At 39.1% G+C, this 22,627-nt stretch overlaps 1 protein-coding gene across 5 annotated transcripts in view; it reads left to right on the top strand.

Annotated features, from left to right (window-relative positions):
• LOC129777732 (kelch-like protein 17) overlaps positions 1 to 22,627 on the top strand; it is an 85,602-nt gene that overhangs the window by 45,951 nt on the left and 17,024 nt on the right. For all 5 annotated transcript variants that reach the window (XM_055784188.1, XM_055784186.1, XM_055784187.1 and 2 more), the window contains exons 3-8: positions 9,898 to 10,090; positions 10,292 to 10,388; positions 10,935 to 11,056; positions 11,148 to 11,262; positions 19,535 to 19,641; positions 20,088 to 20,563. In XM_055784188.1, coding sequence (XP_055640163.1) covers positions 9,898 to 10,090; positions 10,292 to 10,388; positions 10,935 to 11,056; positions 11,148 to 11,262; positions 19,535 to 19,641; positions 20,088 to 20,563 — 1,110 coding nt within the window. The remainder of the gene's footprint in view (positions 1 to 9,897; positions 10,091 to 10,291; positions 10,389 to 10,934; positions 11,057 to 11,147; positions 11,263 to 19,534; positions 19,642 to 20,087; positions 20,564 to 22,627) is intronic.

Below are 22,627 nucleotides of genomic sequence, written 5' to 3'. Positions count from 1 at the left end.
TTTGATGTATCTTTGCGTATCAATGCTTCAGATTGCTTCCCCAACTGTGGTTCGTACAGAAAAAAAACTCTAATAATGCTTTCAGTGGCTTTATTGTGTCAAATCACCTTCGTAAGCAATATTCCCAACCGCTCAACCTGGCCGTGGACATGGGCAAGTAAACCAGTCACCAGTGTATCGGTGGCGATATTATACACCGCACTCATTAAAATGCCAAAAATCTGGTAGAACCAAACCACAATGTACACAGCAATCGAGTGGTCGTAATCGAAAGGATACCACGCGGGCAGAGGAAGTCCTCTGTCCCCCTTGATGAACGGGGTAATTGCCCAGAAAAATATGGTGACAAACGCTGCCACCAGAAACGATATTCCGAGGAGCCAAGTCCGTTTCATAGCTTCCACTATCACCCTGAAAAAAACAGAGGAACGAATGATTGGAACAAAATCACGTTGTGTTTCTAAAAATCTTTCGCACCGTTCCTCCAAACTGCATCTGGGGTTGTACAGTCCACATCTCAACTTCCGAACGCACCGCTGAGTACGTTCGATTCTGCTATGGAATATCTCCAATTTGTAGAGTAACGTGATTTGGGTCATCAGCAGGAACATGGCTTGTGCTACTCCCTGTTGAGTGGAATATGAAAATGAAATAATCATCAGGCTCAGATTCACAACCAGCCTTAGCAGCATACACTCAGGTCTTCCACATTCAGGAAAAACAATATCTGCGTCAGTGTATAAATGTACATAAACACTATCCGAAAACACCACCCATAAACACGATATGCAATCGACTCGTTCCGCGAACTTTTCTCCGGGGGCCATAGACCGACAAATTTCAGCAATGACAACTGCAACGCGAAGGATTCTTCTCGGTTCATTGGATTCCACGTTCTCCAACAGAAAACGCGACGGATAATAAACAAAACCATGCTTGTTCAGAAGTTTCCGAGGACTGTTTGCTCTAGCGTATTTTGTTGGTACTTTGTACGAATGTGTCGGCCGCTAATTGGTCTTTAATTAACGGGATTAGCAGCTCCTTAAAATTATTGACTACGGTAATGATATGGCTGAGCGTGTTTTCTGTAAATATAACTCCTCATAATGATGCTGACACCAGTAATTATAAACATACAAAGGACAGTGTTGTGAAATGGAAATTCTCGCGCTCGCTGAGAAATCGACGAAATTGTTATCCTTAGAAGAAACTGTCAGCTTGCTCGTATGTTTCAATACTTTGGATAGTTTCAAGCGTATTCCAGATTCTTTAAATCAAGGTTGAATAATTAAATTGAATGCTAGTTAGATTTCTTCGTTGATTGGCTGAGAAAGTGATTCCTACGAAACAACCTAAAATTTTTGAGTTTTTTTGTGAATTGTCATGAACGAACTAAAATAGTTATGAAGAATGTATGGTAATGTTTAGAACATTAAGAAATGGGACAGGTTCGAATGTATTTATTTCGCTCAAGTTTCAATAAAACGAAAAATTTCCATATATTTGTTTTATATATGTATCACCTAAAACTTACATATAGATGATACATATATAGAATAAAATTTTCACCAATTTTCCCATTAGTGTGACTCAAAAGCCGATGCGCGCCACCTTCAGCGAAGTTTTTCACTTTTCATTTAATCGATAAGACTTGTAACCTTCTCGAAGACGAATTTTCCGAACAGTACAGATATCTGCATCATGTTTTTTCGTCATATTAAGATCTTAGATATTAGAATTAGCAACTTTCAACCGCAATTCAAGATAAGCGGTTCCACTTCAACGCTTCTTTTGCACTTTGTAGGGCATCGTGAGAGTGTCCGTGTGTAGTTTTTGAGTACTTGCCATCCGCCGCTTTTGGGAAAAATCAGCACTAATAGGCTCCAACTGTTGGAGGCGAATGAACTGCAAAGTTTAAAGCCTCTTAAAAACAAAGAAACATGAATAGGCTCCAATGTAGCTCACTGGTTCAACTGTATTGTAGTTGTCCGCTGTACCGGACAATTGTAGCATTGTAACAGTTTCAAGTTGCGTCTCAGGGCGTCCCAGAGGTTGTAATCGTTAACACGGAAAGCGTTTGCCTTCTCACATTGAACGAAAACTAAACAAAGGGGCTCCTGGAATTCACTGATTTGCTCGACGATGATGATGGGTAGCGTAGCAATACAATCTACCTACCTGTTATCTCCTGATTCTCAGATATTGTGTTATGATTTAGGCCGCGGTTACATTGGATACGTTTGGACAGGAGTTTGATCGTGCGATGAGGTCATATCGCAAAACTGTTAACTAAAAAGAGTTCAGACAAAAAGAGGAAGCGACGTAACGAATGCATTAAAAAATGAAATAATTTTGGATGTCGATGAAAAAAAAAACTATGAAAAATAATTCAATGGAACGATATTTCATTGATTCTTATGTTCCTACCCGATGGTCTGTTGGACGGTTTTACGGAAGTTGGCCGGAACCTTAACCATAGACAATGAAAGGTGTAAGATCTTCAGCTCTTTCATGGCCTTGGCGACAAGCTGCTCCGTTTTTGCCACAAACTTATTGGAATAGATTCTCCGCTTAAGATTACCCATTTTTTTTCCATCGGTCGCAGCTGGAGAATGTTGAGAGGGCAGACGGGCCAACTCCTACAGTGATCTCTTGTAACCACATCCCCTCTCGCGTGATACTTCTCGATGAAGGCGGCAACTTGCGGCAGACACTTTTTATTGTATATCTGCCCATTCATCGAAGCCGCTCCTTCTGGATGATTTCCTGCTACTCAGATACGGCCAGCCTCGACTAACGCTTCCACATAAAAATATCCATTTAGGACTAGTACTTTTTCGCTTTTTGGCTGGTTGCTCTGACCTCCTTGCCCAAGGTGCAGCAATTCTTTGTTTTTCTAAAAAAATTAATCAACGATGCTGAAATGACAAAATGGCAAATGGCCTTCTTATATGTAGTAATGACTGGAACACCGAAAAGTTTGAAAAAACTTTTAATATTGGAACACTTTGATTTCAAATGGGGGTGTATTTTTTTGTGCCCATCGCTGTATTATCAATTGAGGAATTTGTAAATCTAGGATATTCTCAAAACTCTTAGAAAAATCATTGCATTACACAATGTGGGTGTCCAAGTGGGTGACTCATGATAATAGAACATTGTCTTGAAGTTTTTATAATAGTTTTGACAAATGCGGAAACTGAATATTCTTTTCTGGCTCAATTTTGTTTCTAAAAGATAAGCTCTCACAAAAAATATATAAATAATATATATATAAAAATATATCACGATATTATTTATTTTATATTAATCAAGTTGAGATCGTTACCCCACAGCTGCAAATAATTTTGTTCAACATACCTATACATGACTGATATATGTAGGGGAAGGGTGATAAAAAAGGATACATAATCGGAATATAAGGGTACCGAATTACAATTAGACTCTTTCTAAAATACATGCTCCTGTTTATTTTTTTCTCTTGAGCTACAAAAAAAAGGTTGTGTTCCATTCACCCGAAGCACTTTTACCTGAATGTAACACATACCCGAATTTAACAAATACCCGAATGCAACAAATACTCGAATGGACATTTACCCGAATGCAATATTTACCCGAATGCAGCATTTACACGAATAGAACGTTTACCCGAGTGAAAAAGGAAAAATTCCAACAAATCAGATTATGACTTTTGTCGAATCTCCTGTTGATTGAGATATATGCTTGATATTTCAATGCAACAATTTACCGGACAAACTTGATGCACCAGACAAACGTATGTCGTCTGAGGGTTGCAGTCGGCGGTTCGGTGTCCGACTCGGATTGCGTCACCTCGGCGGCTTTGGGCCACCTCGATTCCTTACATTCAAATATCTTAATTCAACAATTACGAAAATTATTCCTTTTATCTTTTCCATTTCAAATATATTTTCTCTATAATAAAGTAACATGTTTTTACTGATGAGAAAACTTGATAATTTTTTTAGATATTGATAATTATCTTATATTTCATTGGTGGGTTTTTTGTCTTTATTTCATCCCTACAGAATACAACAGGCATCTCGTCTAGGGCCACAGAGGGCGGTTTTTATCATATATCATTCCACTTTGGCATCTACGGCAACGAATTATCATCTTTCTGTTAACATCTCGGTTGTAAACACTGGTGGAGTGTTCAAATAATACCCAACAACCAAATAAAACAGCCACCAAATCATTATCAAAGAGTTCAACAATGTAATTCTTCAAACATATTCGAAATCACCGCGCAACAGATAGCCTAACGGAATCCTACGTCAGCTATGCGGTCGTGTCTCGGACACAACCCTCCTGCGACTTTTTCTCTTTTTTTCCACAAATTTCAATATCTCATTCTATAAATTTTATGTCGACTGCTTGAAAATGACAACTTTCTTCTACGTGTATGGGCTACGTGATCCAAATGGCTGGATAATGTGTATAATCGAATTTGAATGTCTATCATTCATATAAAATTAATCATTTTATTACTATATTAATATATTAGTATTATAATATATTAATATAATTTTAATCATATGTATCTTTTTCATAACTTTGGAAAATATAGTATGCAACACCGCTTTTCCTCGTTTTTGCTCCACCCACGCAATTCACGAGTTTTTTGGATACCAGTCAATGTAAAAATATTATCATTTTAATTTTCGGGTAAATTTTAACTTTTGGGTAAATTGCGGGTAAATGGCGCATTCGGGTGAATATTCATTCGGGTAGATGTTCCATTCGGGTACCTGTCGCATTCGGGTATTTGTTACATTCGGGTGATTGAAACTCGAGTGAATGTCTTTCGGGTAGCTGTCGTTCGGGTAACTGTTTTTCGGGTAATCAAACACAATCAAAAAAGACGGGTGGGTCCATGAGCAGGATTATAAGGTGGAGCAGATGGCAGAATTTGCGAACGTAGTGTGCGTGATAGCATGCGCTGCCATAGCTATTTTTCACATTGTGACGTTGATATTTGTGTTTATGTTCAAGTGCCTATCAATTAAAAACAGACCTTTTCGTGGAGTTCCCACTGAATATGCATATAATGTGACAGTGTGCATTGGATATATTCGTGAAATGATGTTGGAAAAGATGTGATATTTTTTTTTTATTTAAATCGTTTATTTTTACAGGCTCAGTTACATAGGTTTAAAGGAGCCGAACTCCTTACTGTATTGTTACTAGTATATATACATTTTTCCTTAATTCTAATGTTAATAATATAGGAAACCGATTACTCGTATGATGTGATATTTATGTTCATCATTTTCACTCTCTCACCTTCATAGAAACAAACAAATTTTCGTTATTTTCGCGGTGATGTGAAGATATTTTAAAGGCTTCCAGTACATGTGTATGTGATTTGAGGAAAATAGTTAAGCAACATTTCATTGAAAATTCTGCTATTTCCGAGGACTGAGAATAATACTGTTCTCTGGGCTTTTTTGCTCCTTAAATGATGGAAATAAGTCACAATACAATTATCATCTATTGAAAAACAATCAGATACAAGATTTCATGAGCCTTTATTCTCATGACATCATCAAATTGTGAGTTATTTAAATACTGTTTCGTCTCTTTCATACACATTCCATATTGGATGCAAATAATGACAACACCATATTTTGTTTACCAATACAAATATACTCTGCCTACTGCTCCAGCTCATATGTACCTCATTGCGGGTGGGTAATGTCGGGATATAACCAGAGTGACGTAGGACTAAAGGGGACAGCCTTTGTTAATTATATTTTTAAATATATTGTTTTATTTTTTTCTAAGGCTTTCAACGCCGAACATGTTTTGGCGTATGCACATATCGTACAATCAAAATGATGGCTGATGAATGATGGTGATAGGGAATACATAGGTGGTCAGCTCATTCACTATCATATATTTCACTATTGAGCAATTTGCTCAATGCATACATTCAACTGTAGTTTCGGAGACGAATGAATCCCAAAACATCTCTACCACCTGTCGAGAAATAGACGAGCTATAAGCGTTCCAAAAAAAACAACAGTAAATACAGGGACGAGTGACCTTCGGATTAAAGTCCTTTAAAAACAAGAACAGAGCAGCAGTAAATACATAGTTCATTATGTTGCTCCTTAGTAATGTGTCTGTACAATGCAGGTGTAACGTCAGTAATTTTTTTTCTGTATTATAGTGACTTTCAACGCTTCTGGCTGGTTCGACACTTTTACCTTCCATTTTGGAAGAATGTCGGGAGTGAGAATTGAACTCGTGATCTTGAGCGTGAGAAGTATGGATATTACCTCCACGCCAGATCGGCTCCACCCCGTCAGTCAATTTTCAACTTCAGTTACCAACCAAAGAAAGCAGTTCTCACTACTAAGAAAATTCATTATTGTCCTCCTGCTTGCAATGTGTTGTAGTTTGAAGCTACTTTCAATTCGGAAACACCGCACGAATTCGGGAAAACAGAATGATCGATCTAAAAGACCCCAACCACCAATAAGTTAAAAAAAAACAAGCTCTCAACAAGCAAACAAAAAATCAGTTTATATAATTTATTATTATTATGTCAGTTTAGAATGCATCGGTTAGGGTACCAATGAATGTATGGGAAAAAATCGAAATTTCAAAACCTTCACCACCTCAAAAAAACACCCTATACAAAATTTCAGCTCAATCGAAGTTAAGGGAGAGTGGCGCAAAGCGGTCAAAGTTTGAGTTTTTTGACAATCGAAAAATCACCCAGAAGGGAGAAAAGGAAATCGGGTTTTTCGTCGTGTCTTCAAATTGCATGAAACGTCGAGATCTAATGCCATCTCAAATTTTTTTTTGTCAAAAATCGACACTCGTGACTTTTTGGATACGAGACGAAAAGTAAGGTTTTGGTTTCGTTTAGCCGCACTTGAAAAAAAACTTGAAACACTACCAAAACAACTAGGAATGTTCTTTTTATCGGAATACTTATTTGCTGTTGTGATAGTATATTTAAGTCGATTTTATTGAAAGAACGTGTGTCACAATCACACACACAAGGCGGCATCGGTGGATATAAACATTCAAACGTCGTTTTTTCCCGAGACATACGTTTAGCCGCAGGGCATAAAACCCGAGTTTTCGCCTTTATCTGTGTTTTTGAAAAAAATCTTGGGAATGTTCAATTTACAAGATAAATATTAGATGTGCAACGTAAGAAGTTGGTCAGATTAGTGATATACGTAGAATTTAAAGGAATGGCGAAAGGTATTCTATTGACGGAAGACGGGCGGAAAATAATAAAGATATACAGTGAACAAAAGTTTTCTAATCGCTCGATCGTAACAAAAATTGGTCTATATCAGAAAGTGGTACGGAATTTCTTTAAATAATGCCAGAAATATGGGATATAACGACCAACAAATGGGAACAACAAAGTTTCTTTGCGTCTTAAAGGTCGAATAAGACACGAAGCAACCAGAAAACGATGTCCTGCTCATACATTAAGGCAGAATCGGTTGTTCCAGTAACGAAGAGGCAAATTGCGCGCATCTTGAATGAGTCACCAAACATCATGTGGAAGAAACCTCAAGGGAAGCCGAAACTGACCGCCACCCATAAGCAGAACCAACTCATTTTCGCCCGGCAATACATGGAATGGAAACTAGAATGGAGAAATGCTGTAGTTTCCGGCGAAAAAAGTTAAAATTTTTTTTGACAAAAATTTGTTTTCGAGATAACAAAACATGCAATTTGAAGATATTTGGCATCAAAAAAAAATTCGAAAACCCCGATTTCCTTTACTCCCCCTTAGGTGATTTTTCGATTTTCAAAATACTCAAACTTTGACCCCTTTGCGCCACTCTCCTGTAAGTCCGATTGAGCTGATATTTGGCATAGTGTGTTTTTTCGAGGTGGTGAACGTTTTTATGGAGTAACTTTTTGTAACTCCTTTCTGAAAGGTTTGATGACCCTGAAAAGCACCGTGTTTTATGGAATGGATCCAATTTAGAAAACTTAGTAAACTCGTGATTTTGGAAAAAAAATTTGAACGCCCTCGATGTCGCCTTGTCCTGGATGTTAGCTAGAGTGTTCTTTTGTGAGTTTTCTTGTTGGCGCGGGCAGCATTGCCCGCCAACATGAGCACTTCGGCGACCGAAACTCTATAACCGCAGCTAGGTAGACTGGGGCACCGGAACCAACGCACTCAGTAAAGATACCCTTGCGGAGCAATTGGCGAATACATCCTATGGGGAACTGCAGACCAGCACGATTCGAGAGGGGCTTTGCCTTTCCTTTAACTTTTCCTCTTTTGTCACGTCCAGACAAGGCTGCTTGTGTTGTCTTATTGATGCGATGCGTACAACCACACTGGTGTACGGTTTGGACGAGAATCATGTTTTTTTTGTTTAAAATCTTTTTTTTCTTAATTTCGTTTACGTTATAATATAATACTACATTTCAACTGATCAACCTAGGGTTCTACATCTTTAAGTTGATGATCATTTTCGCAGCTGAGAGGGGATTTTTTAAGGTGACTGGCTGGCTAGAGAATTACGCATGGGTGAGACTTACGTTACGGCAAATTGGACCAATCAAAAAAATAGTTGATATTTCACAATTCTTCAATTGTTTATCTCAAGAAAAATAAAATGTTATTCATTGTGATAGACGCGTAGAAATATTTCCTATCAATTAATGCAAACACCCTTGCGATCTATTGATAAAAGCTCGAGTTATAAGCGTTCAAAATCTTTCATTTTTTCCTACTTGTTCAGTGCCTAAATTTTCATTTTACCCTCTAAATCTTCCGGTTAGACGTAGTCGTACGTCAAAAAACATTCTTCTCGTGGTAAATATGCCAAATGAAAATACAAGGTTTCATTCAAATCAGAGGGACTCGAAAAATTCCACCTCAAATGCGAAATGTAAAGCTACACCATCTTACTAATAATCATTAATTTTCACTCCAAGAGGTATCCGCTATTCAGCAAATCCATGACGAAATGTTCGCTAATACATGATTCGTAGTGTCGGTATGATAATCCTTTCCTTAACGTATTTGTACCCTCGTATACTTTGATCCTCGACATGAGTGCCTGCTCAGACGACGACAGAAGGGAAAGTAATTTCCGCCCTGCATGTCACAGAGGCATATATCATTTTCATGAGCGTATCAAAAATCTCACCGAAGCATATCCACTGGGACGCCCCGTTGCCTCTTCAGTTTTTTTGCCGCAGTGGTTTTTGTAAATCCTTGAAACTTTTTTCAAGTTTGAGCCTGTTTCCTTACTATGAACGCGAATGACATGAGCTGTATGAGCTCTAGCTATGTAATTGAGTGTTGAAAAACCACGAGTGTACATTCACTCGACCAGAGTAATTTCACTTTCTATGACCTGAAATGAAAACTAATGAAACTTTTTCTCATTTCCCTTCTGCCCGGGAATCTTTACTCATTGCTGCTTGTGAGGATGATCAAAGCAAGAAAAGTGTTTGCAGTGAGAGAAAATAATATTAAAATAATTGCATCTTCCTAGGTTTCATCGACTCTTAAGATAAATGGAGACACTTCCATTTATACCATTTTAATTGTCGCAAAATTAATCTTTCCACGATTCTATAGAGCCCGAAGGGAAAACGGTAAAAACATTTCTTTCCAGCTATACATTTACCACCCTGCTTTGCTCTAAAGTATGGTATTCTCTTCGAGTTACTGTTCCCTAATGACGAAGGTAGTGAAAGTGCAAAACGACAGCCCACGCTAGACTGACTGTCTCGGGGATAAGAGTGCAAAGTCATTTAAAGTAGACTCTTAATTTTCCTGCTGCCAAGTATTATTCATTTCCGCCACCACAGACGGACAGACTGACGGGTAGATGACGAAACAATGATGTGACTGATAATTGTCTCTTCTTACAGATCCGCAGTAACCACTGAGGGAAACAGCGGAGAGGATGTCGCCACTGTAACCAGCAACTCAACGCAAACACCGAGCGATCTGAGCCCGCCGAATATGTCCAATGACGAGATTTTGCCTCAGGCCCACCACCAAAACCCCGGACACTGCATTGCATCGTTTTCCGCCATCAACCGCATGCGGCAGAACACCCAGGTCAGCAAATTCACATTACCCCAGAAAACTGTTTGAAAACATGCGAATTGAAGTTGTCCAAAGGGGACAGACATCAACAATCATATCAACAGCTACACCGTTTCCGAATTATTCATACATAATTCCCACCTGTGCCCTTTGCTTCGGCCCCATTTCTCGTTTCATGCTACCACCCCGGGTCATAACCGAAAAAACCTGAAGCTTTGTGACGTAACGCTGGAAGTCGGGGGTGAAACCATAAATGCACATAAGGTCATTCTGGCTTCGGTTTCGCCTTATTTCTATGCTATGTTCAACGGTAAGTACACGCATCGGAACGAGAGCGCGAGCTATGCTCGAACCAATTGAACACACAGGTGGAAACATTGTTGTGCGTTTGCTACAAGTGGGCAATAGGACTGACCATTCGCATTCGTCCTCATTCGACGCTTGCCGGCGGTGTTAGAACCAGAACGGCAGGGCATGGAAAGGAATCAAATTACACCCCATATGTCGGAGATTTTCCTACATGTTCGACAATTCACAATGCGTTCAGCGTGTGAATGATTGACCGAAATGTACAATCTCTGTGACCGTGAGGTATCAATTAAGTATGTAGATTAGGTGTGGGAACCACAAACACAGGGTGGACCAAACCAGGAGACGCTTGGTGATTGTTGTTATTTATGGGGAAGGCCGGCTGTAGGTTTCAAAAAGACATTTTTTCTACATTTTTAGGAGCGAAGAAATTGAATGAGCTCTTAAAAAGCGCGAAAAAAATTTCATCCCGTTATATTGAAAATCTGCAAACATGTTTTACCTAATAAATGCCGATGCTTCTTTTCTATCAAACTTTCGTACATAGATGACATGTTGGAACGAAATCGGGATGTTGTTACCCTGCATGACATCGACCCATCTTCGCTGAAGCAACTCATCGATTATGCCTATAGTGGGGAAATCACTATCACCGAGGAAAACGTGCAGGTGAGTATCGCTGATCAATACACAAAACCCCCCACGTTGTGTTCCATCAAACAACTGATTTGTTTCGGTATGGTTCTGTTCCTGCTTTCAGGTCCTGCTACCAGCATCCAGCTTGCTTCAGGTTCAGTCTGTACGTGAAGCATGTTGCAAATTTCTTTTGCGCCAACTGCACCCCTCCAACTGTTTGGGAATCCGAAGCTTTGCAGGTGAGTTCATCAGTCTTTGCCTTGTTCCCGCGTGTTATCGCCCTTTTGAGTGATTCCACTCAAGGATGACCATAAATAAAAGAAAAATTTGTATCATGTACATAATAGCTATTGTGACCATTAACTGGTTCACTAATTGCCCATTTGGAGACAATCATTATCCATTCTACTGTTCTATAGGCACTTATTACCGTCATTTGTCGTTGGAAGAAATGATGATTTCTCGATTTTACTCCAGAAATGTTGATGTTAAAAAATACTAATCATGTCGGAAAAGACAGACTCTCCACCAAAGTACAAGACGTACATGTTGTTTTGAAAACAATTTGATTATCCCCTCCTTTTTAACAGTTGCCCACTAACTACGTTTGCAAGAGCAACCGGAAGTCAAAGACGAACCAGCAGATGGAAGAAACTGTTAATTGAGGATCCCCGGGAACACTGTGTTGAATTTCAACATTCCAAGAAAAACACTCGTACGAGTTAAATAATTCACTATACATTTATCTTAAAAATATATTTTATTTACTTCACTTTTACTACTGCACAATTAGAACTTATAATTATAACTGCCCTGATGAATCGCTGCTCTCCGCTTTTATACTGTAAATTTGGAATGCGCCAGTTTGTATTGTTTTGTAATTGATTTCTCCGATACTGGCGGGTGTTTCTGAAACTGATGCTGCATGTTTTGGCTGGCATCGTTGCATCGGTTGAATTTTGTAGAATTGGATTTTGCGGCTGGAACTAGTGCTAACTCTGATTAACTTACGGCACCTCAAAAATTTCAATTTTTCGCCACAGGACCACTTCCGCAAATTTAAGAAAGCAGTATTAATAAGAAAATACAGAAAACATTGTAAGTATCCACATCTCCTCGCCCAGAGAGGAGATTCTATGGGAAATCCATGACAGAAGTCAGAAAATTGTCTTTCGAACTGAGGGAAAAAGATGGACTGAAGCATTTGTTCAATAAAACAAAGCAGATGGTTGGAAAAGTCTAGCTTAGCGGTTTTGAAATGTAATCCGAATCCGTAATTTCGGACGCCGGAACGGGGTCAATTTACTATCAATGTGGGACAACCCTACAAACAAATAAACATACATACAAACAAGTCAAGCTGAATGAAACCATTTAAAAAATAATTAGTTATTTGGCGACTACTGCCATCTTGGATTTGGATTTTTAGATCTTCTTCTTGAATGGCGTTAACGTTTCCTGTGGAACTTTAGCCGTCTCAACGTATGCATTAACTAGCGTCATTTATTAATACTAAGTTGAGATTTCTTAAGCCAAATAACACGCCTTGAATGTATTCCGAGGGGCAAGCTCTAGAATATAGTGCAAGTCGAAGGGAATTTCTTTGACGAAAAAATCCCCCGGCCAGAACGGGAATCGAACCCGAACACCCGGCATGATAATGTGAGACGCTAACCACTCGGCCACGGGTGCACCCCTCATTTCATGATCTGCTATGTTCTACTAGTCGAGCACTTTATCGAGCAGGTATTAAAAAAATATATATATGGTGCCATTTCGGATTTGCATTTTTCATAAGAACTGTGTTCTACTACTCAATCCCTTTCATTTGATATACGAGGGCAGTCCGATAAGTACTTAGCCTGCAAAAAAACAAAAATTTTGGAAAAGTGACGATTTATTTCTCAACATAGTCTCCTTTTAGCTCGATACACTTGTCCCAGCGATGCTCCAACTTTTTTAATCCATCTGAAAAATACGTTTTCTCGAGGTCTACAAAGTAGGCCTCCGTGGCGGCGAGGACCTCCTCATTCGACTCAAACGTTTGCCCGGCAAGTGACTTTTTCAAGTTCAGAAACAAAAAAAAGTCGCACGGTGCCAAATCTGAAGAATACGGTGGATGAGGCAGCAGTTCGTAGTGCAATTCGACCAATTTGGCCGTGGCGACGACGGAATTTCCATTTTTTTCCATTTTTCCAAAATCGGCGGACGCACCCGCTTCCACACAAGGTCAAAACAAAACTACGAGCCCGATTCGGCTGAAATTTTGACAGTAGCCGTTCACGAGAATGTACTACACGATAAGTAATCTTTCTTGCGATACTGGCACCATCGGGCGATGAGGCTAAGTACTTATCGGAACGCCCTCGTACATATTGATGGGGTTCTGAGAAAATATGTAATCCGCCATTTTGTAGTGGTCGCCATCTTTGATTTCCATTTTCCATAAATAATTGTGTTCTACTGGTCAAGCCCTTTCATTCGATACCCATATTGATGGGGTTTTGGGAGAACTCATATTGATGGGATTTTGAGAAAATGTGTACATAATCCGCCATTTTGTTGCGGCTGCCATCTTGGATTTTTAAGATCATGGAATACGCAGTTTTATAATGACACCAGATGTGTTCCAAATTTCATAAAGATGTGTTCCAAATTTCAGATTAATCGGTCAACAGGAAGGGGGAGATTTCCATTAATGTGGTGCAGCGCTACAAAATTACAAAGTTATAAACATACAAAGCCTGATAAATTATAAATAAAAAAAATAATAAAAGTTTAATGAAAAAGTGCAAACCATAATTATATTACGTTTACCGAGACAAAAAATCGTTTTTTCATGATTCGATTATCCGGAGGATTCGATTATCCGTAGTGAAAATCAACACTCTGGATAATCGAGTCCGACCTGTATTCGGTATTATAAATTATAGGTTGTATCGATACTTGTTAATGATGTTAAAATGTGGCCTGTACCCCAAAGAATTCAGGTTTTTCATTATTCAATTATTTTTAACATTTATGTTTAGTAAATTTACATTTAAAAATTTGAGACTGTTCGGAATGTGAGACAAAACGGTACAACTCACACAGTCAATAGTTATCTAACAAATGGTACTACCCAAGTTTACCAAAAAGTACATGGTGTGGCAAGCGATCTGCTCTTGCGGAAAGCGGAGCGCCCCCTTCGTGATGACCGGCACGGTAAACGGGCAGGTTTACCTTAAGGAGTGCCTACAGAAGCGTTTACTACCACTATTGAAGCAGCACGAGGGCCCGACCATCTTCTGGCCGGATCTCGCTTCGTGCCACTATTCAAAGGACGTGTTGGAGTGATACGAAGCCAACGGGGTCACCTTCGTGCCAAAAGAAATGAACCCGCCCAACGCGCCGGAGCTTCGCTCAATAGAGAAATATTGGGCGATTATGAAGCAGGCCCTCCGGAAGAACCCAAAAGTTGTCAAATCGGAGGCGGACTTCAAGAGAAAATGGATTTCTGTTCAAAAAAAACTACAACCTGACGTTGTACAGAACCTTATGGACGGGGTAAAGAGGAAGGTGCGAGCATACGGGCTTGGGCTCAAAGTATGAATAAAAAGAAAATGCCAAAAGTTGTTTAATAGTTTTTATTTTACTGTCTAAAATTTTCAAAAGGATCTGTCTACTGGGCGAATTTCTACAGCGTTTTTTCCGTGATGCAATTTGATGTGACACACCCTTTACTTGGGTATGAATAAAAATCGTAATTGACCGTTTCAGCAAACCCATCATATCAACGCATTCACAGCGAATTGATCCTGGGGGAAATGAATTCCATAAAGGAGAGAAGTCGAATAGTAAAACACACCCAACCATGAAATATGAATGTAATTTTGTGTTGCGTTTCATATTTCAGTGAATTCCGCCGTTTTTTTTTTTTTTTTTTTGAGGGAACAATAACACACAGAAAAGCTGCTTCTCAGTTTTGGTAATTTAGAATTCAACTTAGCATTTTCATTTTTGTAAACAGCAGTTTCACACAATTGCAACAAAACCTGCACCATCCGTTTCCGCACAATTGATTGCAATCATGCGGCTTTCAATTCTTGTAATGAATAATGGATTTGTTGTCTGCAGCCGGATCATTCGCTACAATCGGATGCACGGGTATTGTTGGGTTCGATGAGAAGCGGGAAGCTGGGATAGAGGTCTGGTAAATGGAACTCGTAAAGACAAAGACAAACCCGAGCCTCATATACCGGTTTTTTACAGTGCTTTCGTCTGCTAAACAGTGTGCTAGTTTTCCTGGACTTTTGTAGTCAGGAATAAAAATAAAAGAGTGGTTTTGAATACAAATGGAATAGCTCAGTGGAGTTGGCTACATTTAGTAGCTATTTGATGATTGATACACATATGATCGGCTATATTTGAAAAAAGAAAAGCTCTTCCAATGTAAGATTTTTTCATTAAAAATTCCATAGAGATTGTAACTAAACGAAATTCATATGCGCTTTCCAAAAAGAGAACGCAATGATTTTGGAATTCGGCATTGTCAGGATCATTCAATTTGATGCCACTGAACTTTTTCTCGTAGTCAAAAGATCGTGGTTTCGCAGTTGACGATCAACATTCAAAAAGTAATCGATAATTATCAAAATGATCAAGAATAGATTGAGTCACAGGGCAAATATTTGAATGATGTTGTAATTCTATTAAAACAATAATAAAAAAAACAATTATCCTTCGAAAATTCATGTGTATTCTTTTACTTAATCTGCCCGAACATAAAATGATAGCTTTTTCTCATTCTACTACCAATGATTAGTCTGCTATACAGTGACTCAAATCCGTAATCGTTCTCCATCATGCAGATCTCTTTTCCTTTCTTTCAAAGTCGAAAACAAGCTTTCGGAACATTCTATTTAGATAAAATTATAGTGTCATATGAGAGTTAAAAGGTTTGCTATCTGTTTTCAGAATAATGGTTTTCATTTCTCTAAAAATGGCGAATGTATGTGCTAATGTATGAAAATTGACTCAAACTAATAATCGTACACTGGTTGAAATCTCTACTCGATTTCGAAGGCGGTTGGCCAATTTCCTGATTCCATCATTATTAAGGTATCCCTTGTTCATTGCAACTATCTTTCTTTAGTCTTATCTACAAGTTTTTTGGTGTATTCAGAAGGTATATTTATAAATTTTTTCATTAAGTGGTTTTTAAAATCGTTATTTTTAGAAATTTAATGGTTTCTAAATTTCCTACACAGATAACCTCCTAAGTTTTTTACTGTGATTCATGTCGGAAGATTGTGGAGGAATATCAGTAACTTTTGAGTAATTGTAATGTAACCATGTGCGAACTTCATATGTCTTGAGCTCTGGGTTATTGTATTGGCAAAACTTGAATACCCAATTCTATCCCATTTTGTTGACACTTTCGTACATATTTTCCTTCAGGATGATCGAGTAAACATTCTGACCCAATACACCATCGATGAAAACCAAATTCCTCATACATGCACTCTCATATCATTCCTCCACCACCATAATGTTTAAAAATTGCTTTGAGATTTTTTTTACGTTTAATTCATCGTTAGCTTCCTACATACGAAACGATAACCATCGGGGTCAAAAATATCAAATTAGGACCCATCCATGAAAATAACATCTTACCAGTAAGACATTGACGTGGTTCATGTTGTTTGGAATAATCAAATTGGAGTTTCTGATCTTTTTTTGCTGAGAAACGGTTTGTCCCTCTGTGCTCGGACATTCAAGCTGCCCTTCCTAGGCACATTACAAACTTTTTGGTTGCTCAATTTGGTTTTTATCGATGGTGTAATGGATCAGAATGTTTACTTGAACATCCTAAAGGTTTAGCATGTAGCAAAGTGTGAACAAAATGAGATGGAATCGTGGATTCAAGTTTTGCCAAGGCAATGACCCAGAGCTCAAGACATATGAAGTTCGCACATGGTTACATTACAATTACTCAAAAGTTATTGATATTCTTTCACAATCTTCCGACATCGATCCCAGTTAAAAAACTAAGGAGGTTATCTGTGTAGGAAATTTCGAAACCATTCAATTTCTAAAAATAACGATTTTAAAAACCACTTAATGAAGAAATTGATAAATATACCTTCTGAATACACCAAAAAACTCGTAAATAAAGGGTGTGTCACATCAAATTGCATCACGGAAAAAACGCTGTAGAAATTCGCCCAGTAGACCGATCCTTTTGAAAATTTTAGACAGTAAAATAAAAACTATTAAACAACTTTTGGCATTTTCTTTTTATTCATACTTCGAGCCCAAGCCCGTATGCTCGCACCTTCCTCTTTACCCCGTCCATAAGGTTCTGTACAACGTCAGGTTGTAGTTTTTTTTTTAACAGAAATCCATTTTCTCTTGAAGTCCGCCTCCGATTTAACAACTTTTGGGTTCTTCCGGAGGGCCTGCTTCATAATCGCCCAATATTTCTCTATTGAGGGAAGCTCCGGCGCGTTGGGCGGGTTCATTTCCTTTGGCACGAAGGTGACCCCGTTGGCTTCGTATCACTCCAACACGTCCTTTGAATAGTGGCACGAAGCGAGATCCGGCCAGAAGATGGTCGGGCCCTCGTACTGCTTCAATAGTGGTAGTAAACGCTTCTGTAGCACTCCTTAAGGTAAACCTGCCCGTTTACCGTGCCGGTCATCACGAAGGGGGCGCTCCGCTTTCCGTAAGAGCAGATCGCTTGCCACACCATGTACTTTTTGGCAAACTTGGATAGTTTCTGCTTGCGAATCTCCTCCGGAACGCTGAATTTGTCCTCTGCGGAGAAGAACAACAGGCCCGGCAGCTGACGAAAGTCCGCTTTGACGTAGGTTTCGTCGTCCATTACCAGGCAATGCGGCTTCGTCAGCATTTCGGTGTACAGCTTCCGGGCTCGCGTCTTCCCCACCATGTTTTGCCTTTCGTCGCGGTTAGGAGCCTTCTGAAGCTTGTATGTACGCAGGCCCTCCCGCTGCTTGGTCCGCTGGACGAATGAACTTGACAAATTCAGCTTATTGGCGACATCCCGGACCGAACTTCTCGGATCACGTCTAAACTGCTTAACTACGCGCTTGTGATCTTTTTCACTGACGGAGCATCCATTTTTGCCGTTCTTCACCTTCCGGTCGATGGTTAGGTTCTCGAAGTATCGTTTTAGTACTCTGCTGACCGTGGATTGGACGATTCCCAGCATCTTACCGATGTCCCGATGTGACAACTCCGGATTCTCGAAATGAGTGCGCAGGATTAATTCACGACGGTCTTTTTCGTTCGACGACATTTTTCCAAATTTACGAAAAGTTGACAGTGAAGCATGGCCAACGTGATCTATACACTCTTATCTGATTATAAGCGAAAGCTGAAGATATAATTCCTAAAAATTAAATTTCTACAGCGTTTTTTCCGTGATGCAATTTGATGTGACACACCCCTTAAAACTAAAGACAGCTAAAGATAGTTGCAATGAACAAGGGATACCATAATAATAATGGAATCAGGAAAATGGCCAACCGCCTTCGAAATCGAGTAGAAATTTCAACCAGCGTACGATTATGAGTTTGAGTCAATTTTCATACATTAGCACATACATTCGCCATTTTTAGAGAAATGAAAACCATTGTTCTGAAAACAGATAGCAAACCTTTTAACTCTCATATGACACTGTAATTTTATCTAAATAGAATGTTCCGAAAGCTTGTTTTCGACTTTCAAAGTAGGGAAAAGAGTTCTGCATGGTGTAGTACGATTACGGATTTGAGTCACTGTATATTCGGTCCGCACTTATAGTATCGGAATTCAAATTTTACCTGAAAATTGACCAAGGGCCTGGCGTCACACTTATCTTGTTTGAAATTGATTCCTATTACGAGGTGAGAATATTTCGTTGAATCGAAGTGCCACTAGGATCGGTAGTGCCATTTGAACAAAACATCTCCATCCCAAGAATAATGATCTGAAAACCATCCCTCAAATGGACATTTTTCAACCATTTTTAATGCATTTTGAGTAATCAACATAAGGATTTCCATAAATAATTTAATGAATCCCGAATTCAGCATAGAGGAATTTATCAATTCATTCTAGCGGGAACCGTTCTCAGAACGAAAATGTGAATGTTTATTATTGAGCAACAACTAATTAATCACCGGACACAGGAAAAAAAATGTTTCAATTTGTTTTTGTTTGTTCAACATCGTCTATTAAAAGGCACAAGCAAACTTCATACATAATGTATGGTTTTTGCATTAAAAATCCCACCTTTTGCATTCGCCACAAAAATCACTGCATCAAGCGAATCAGCGGTGATTATCTGATCTGAATTAAAATTTCAAAAACAAATATCTGATTGTAATGGAGCGCAAATTGAAAATTGTATCGGAATAAATTCTGCAGCAAAATAGACAACGGAGGCAAAAATTCACCGACTTGAGTTTTCCAAATATTTTTAACTTATACCCACAATTTGTGTTCTCCGTTACACTCTACTTCCAGATGCCCACTCGTGCAAGGAGCTCCATTCACGATCCCACCGTTACGCTCTGCAGAACTTTCAACAAGTTGTCGGCACCGAGGAGTTTTTATTACTAGGATTTAACGAGGTAAATAAACAACCACTTTTCCGCTGCCGCTGTTCTCCATATCACAGCAATGCTGAAAATATACTCCACCGAAAACCACAAACACAATTTTCCAGCAGAGGGTAATGTTATTTACCGGGTTGCTCACCAGAACACATGAGCTTTTTGAAAAACATAAAAACCCGCCATCCCTCCAACAAAGTTGATGCCATGAAACATCAAAGCTCACACGGTGAAAACATAAAATACTGTATCCCATTGGGTTCATAAAAAACGGACCGTGGGTTAGATTCTTCCCTCATAGTTTCTTTCACGTTCCGCACAACGGAAGATGGGGAGCGATAAAACTGCCGTTCGGCAAATTGAATTAATCTTTTATGTATTTTACCCTATTATTTTTCGATGCCTATGTAAATAATTCCAATGTTTTAGACTATTCAGTAACAAACATGATTCCCTATTAACAGGTGCAGGATCTCATCTCAAACAGCCAGTTGAACATCTGCTCCGAGGAGAAAGTGTTCATGGCCGTCCTGAACTGGATCAAGCACGATCTGAACGAGCGCAAGAAAAACATCCCGGAACTGATGTCCCACGTGAGGCTCCCGCTGGTTAGTCGCGATTTCCTAATGAGTTGCGTCGAAACGGAACCCATGGTTCGCGAGGACCCCCACTGCAAAGAGCTACTGCTGGAAGCGATGAAGTACCATTTGCTTCCGGAGCAGCGTAGCTCTCTGGTTAGCCAGCGGACGCTCGAGAGGCGCCCCGAGGGCATGCGTCAGTACATTTTCGCCGTCGGCGGTGGCAGCCTTTTTGCGATCCACAACGAGTGCGAGTGCTACAATCCGAAAACCAAAGCGTGGATGACGATATCGCCGATGACATCCAGGAGATCCCGAGCGGGTGTCACCGCACTCCGGAAGCTGCTCTACGTCGTTGGAGGGTATGTGTGAATGTAATGAATACGACGACAGTTCTACTTGTTCTCTCAACAATCTCAAAGTTTCGGGCCCTTCCAAGATTTCACTTTTGAGTGGAGTTATCCATGTGCATTAGAGTAGACATATGGAAAAAGCGACCTTCGAATTTTCGAAAAGGACTTCCTGCAAAATGTTGATCCTCGCGAAAAAAATCCCTATGCCAAATTTCGGACTTTATTTACTAGTGTCGAAGGACATCTAAGTTTGACTTTTTTTAAATTAATAAAATCGTGGTTTTCAAAAAAAAATTGCCAAATATCTTCAAATTGCATGAAAAGTCGAGATCTATTGTCATCTCGTTTTTTTTATTTGTCAAAAATCAACTCTGGGATGTTTTTTCGGAATACGAGGCAGCGCGTATGGTTTAGGGTGCAAATGAAAATGTTCATCTCGATTTTTCATACGGGGCTTTCTGCAAAATGTTGATTTGCACGATAACATACCCTATGCAAATATCAGCCCAATCGGACTTCATTTACTAGTGTCACAGAAGCACATAAGATTGGGGTTTAAAAAATTATACCAAATGTCCTAAAATTACATGGAACGTCGAGATTTACTGTTATCCCGCAAATAGTTTTAGCCAAGAATTTACTTTTTGACACCCGTTTGACACGTCGTTTTTCTGATTGAAAGGTTAATGTCACATTAGGTGGATTCGCCGCCGCGGATATCGCGACGGTTTTTTTTCTCGATATGAATTCGCTTCCAAAACCGCCCCGCTCTGTGTGACATGGCTAATTCACAATACACTGTAGATCCTCCGCTGCGGTTTTACTCGCGGAATCCGCCTAATGTGACATCAGCCATAGTAAACGCGATGCGATGCGGATTTCAAGGCGGCGAAACTGTTTGTGTAGTGTTTTGCCGCGAGTGAACGAAAATGATGGTTGCCAGACGATTTTCATAAATAGCTTCACAACCAAACTCATCGAACGAAAATAAAAATTGATTTATTAAATTATTATTTTTGTTTTGTTCGATGAATCATATAACTATATTCTAATTAACATAATGCCTATTATGAAAAACCATTTTTGACCTTTTTATATTTATTGTAACGAGTTCTAAAAAAACACGATATTACGTTAAAAGTTTTCCATTTACCATGTTTACAGAAAAAAAAGATCTTCAATATCGTTGACATGCATATGAAAATAAAAATTATCGTTGATTGAGTGAATAAAAAAATAATATAAGACACTTGAGAAAAGGTAATCGAATGCCACTAAAAAAAATGTTTCGTTAGCTGTATTTGTTCAATTCAGATGTACGGTTGAAGCTTTTTTGAGAAAAATATCGCATACATACAATTTATTACTAAATTGAATATCTCACAATTCAATTGTTTGCAAAATGAAGACATGTTATCAGATCTGGCATCCTTATGCTGGGTTGTTTACATGTACAATTGAGTGAAATGAAACATCAAAAAATGCGCGATTTAAAGCGATTAGTAACGGGTGTTAAATAAAAAATGAATTTTTTCAATCAAACATAAAAAAAAATTTTTTTTATCGATTTCAGTATTTTTTATCAATAACATAATGTATTTTCTTCAAAACAATGTCAGTGAATGTTTGAGTAAGGGCCGTGGTCTGCTGTTCGACGCAACTTATTCGCGATGGTCTCACATGAACGTTGTACGGCACTTACGTCCTTGGTGTCCTTGACCCTCCAATTGTTTTTATACACTAGGGCACTGAGTGAGCCAAAGAAATCCTCTATTGGGCGGCACTGGGGCAAGTTTGTTGGGTTACGATCTTTCGGCACGAACGGTATCTTTTTCTCCTCAAGATACGCCAGCGTCTTCTTGGCGTAATGGGAAGACGCCTTGTCCGACCAGAAGACGTACTTCCCATCCGCGTGATGCTCGTTCAGGAACGGCAGCAGGATTTTATCGAGGCACTCTTCTCGATAGATTTGTTGGTTGATTGCCAGACCGCTCGGCTTAAACCAAGGCTTTGAAATGCCCCGGTCGGAAACGGCGATGTACAACATAACCTTTTTTTCAAACTTGTGCTTGA

The sequence above is a fragment of the Toxorhynchites rutilus genome, chromosome 3, assembly GCF_029784135.1.
Source record: "Toxorhynchites rutilus septentrionalis strain SRP chromosome 3, ASM2978413v1, whole genome shotgun sequence".
NCBI lineage: Eukaryota > Metazoa > Arthropoda > Insecta > Diptera > Culicidae > Toxorhynchites > Toxorhynchites rutilus.
This window is presented reverse-complemented; position numbering and strand designations above follow the sequence as displayed.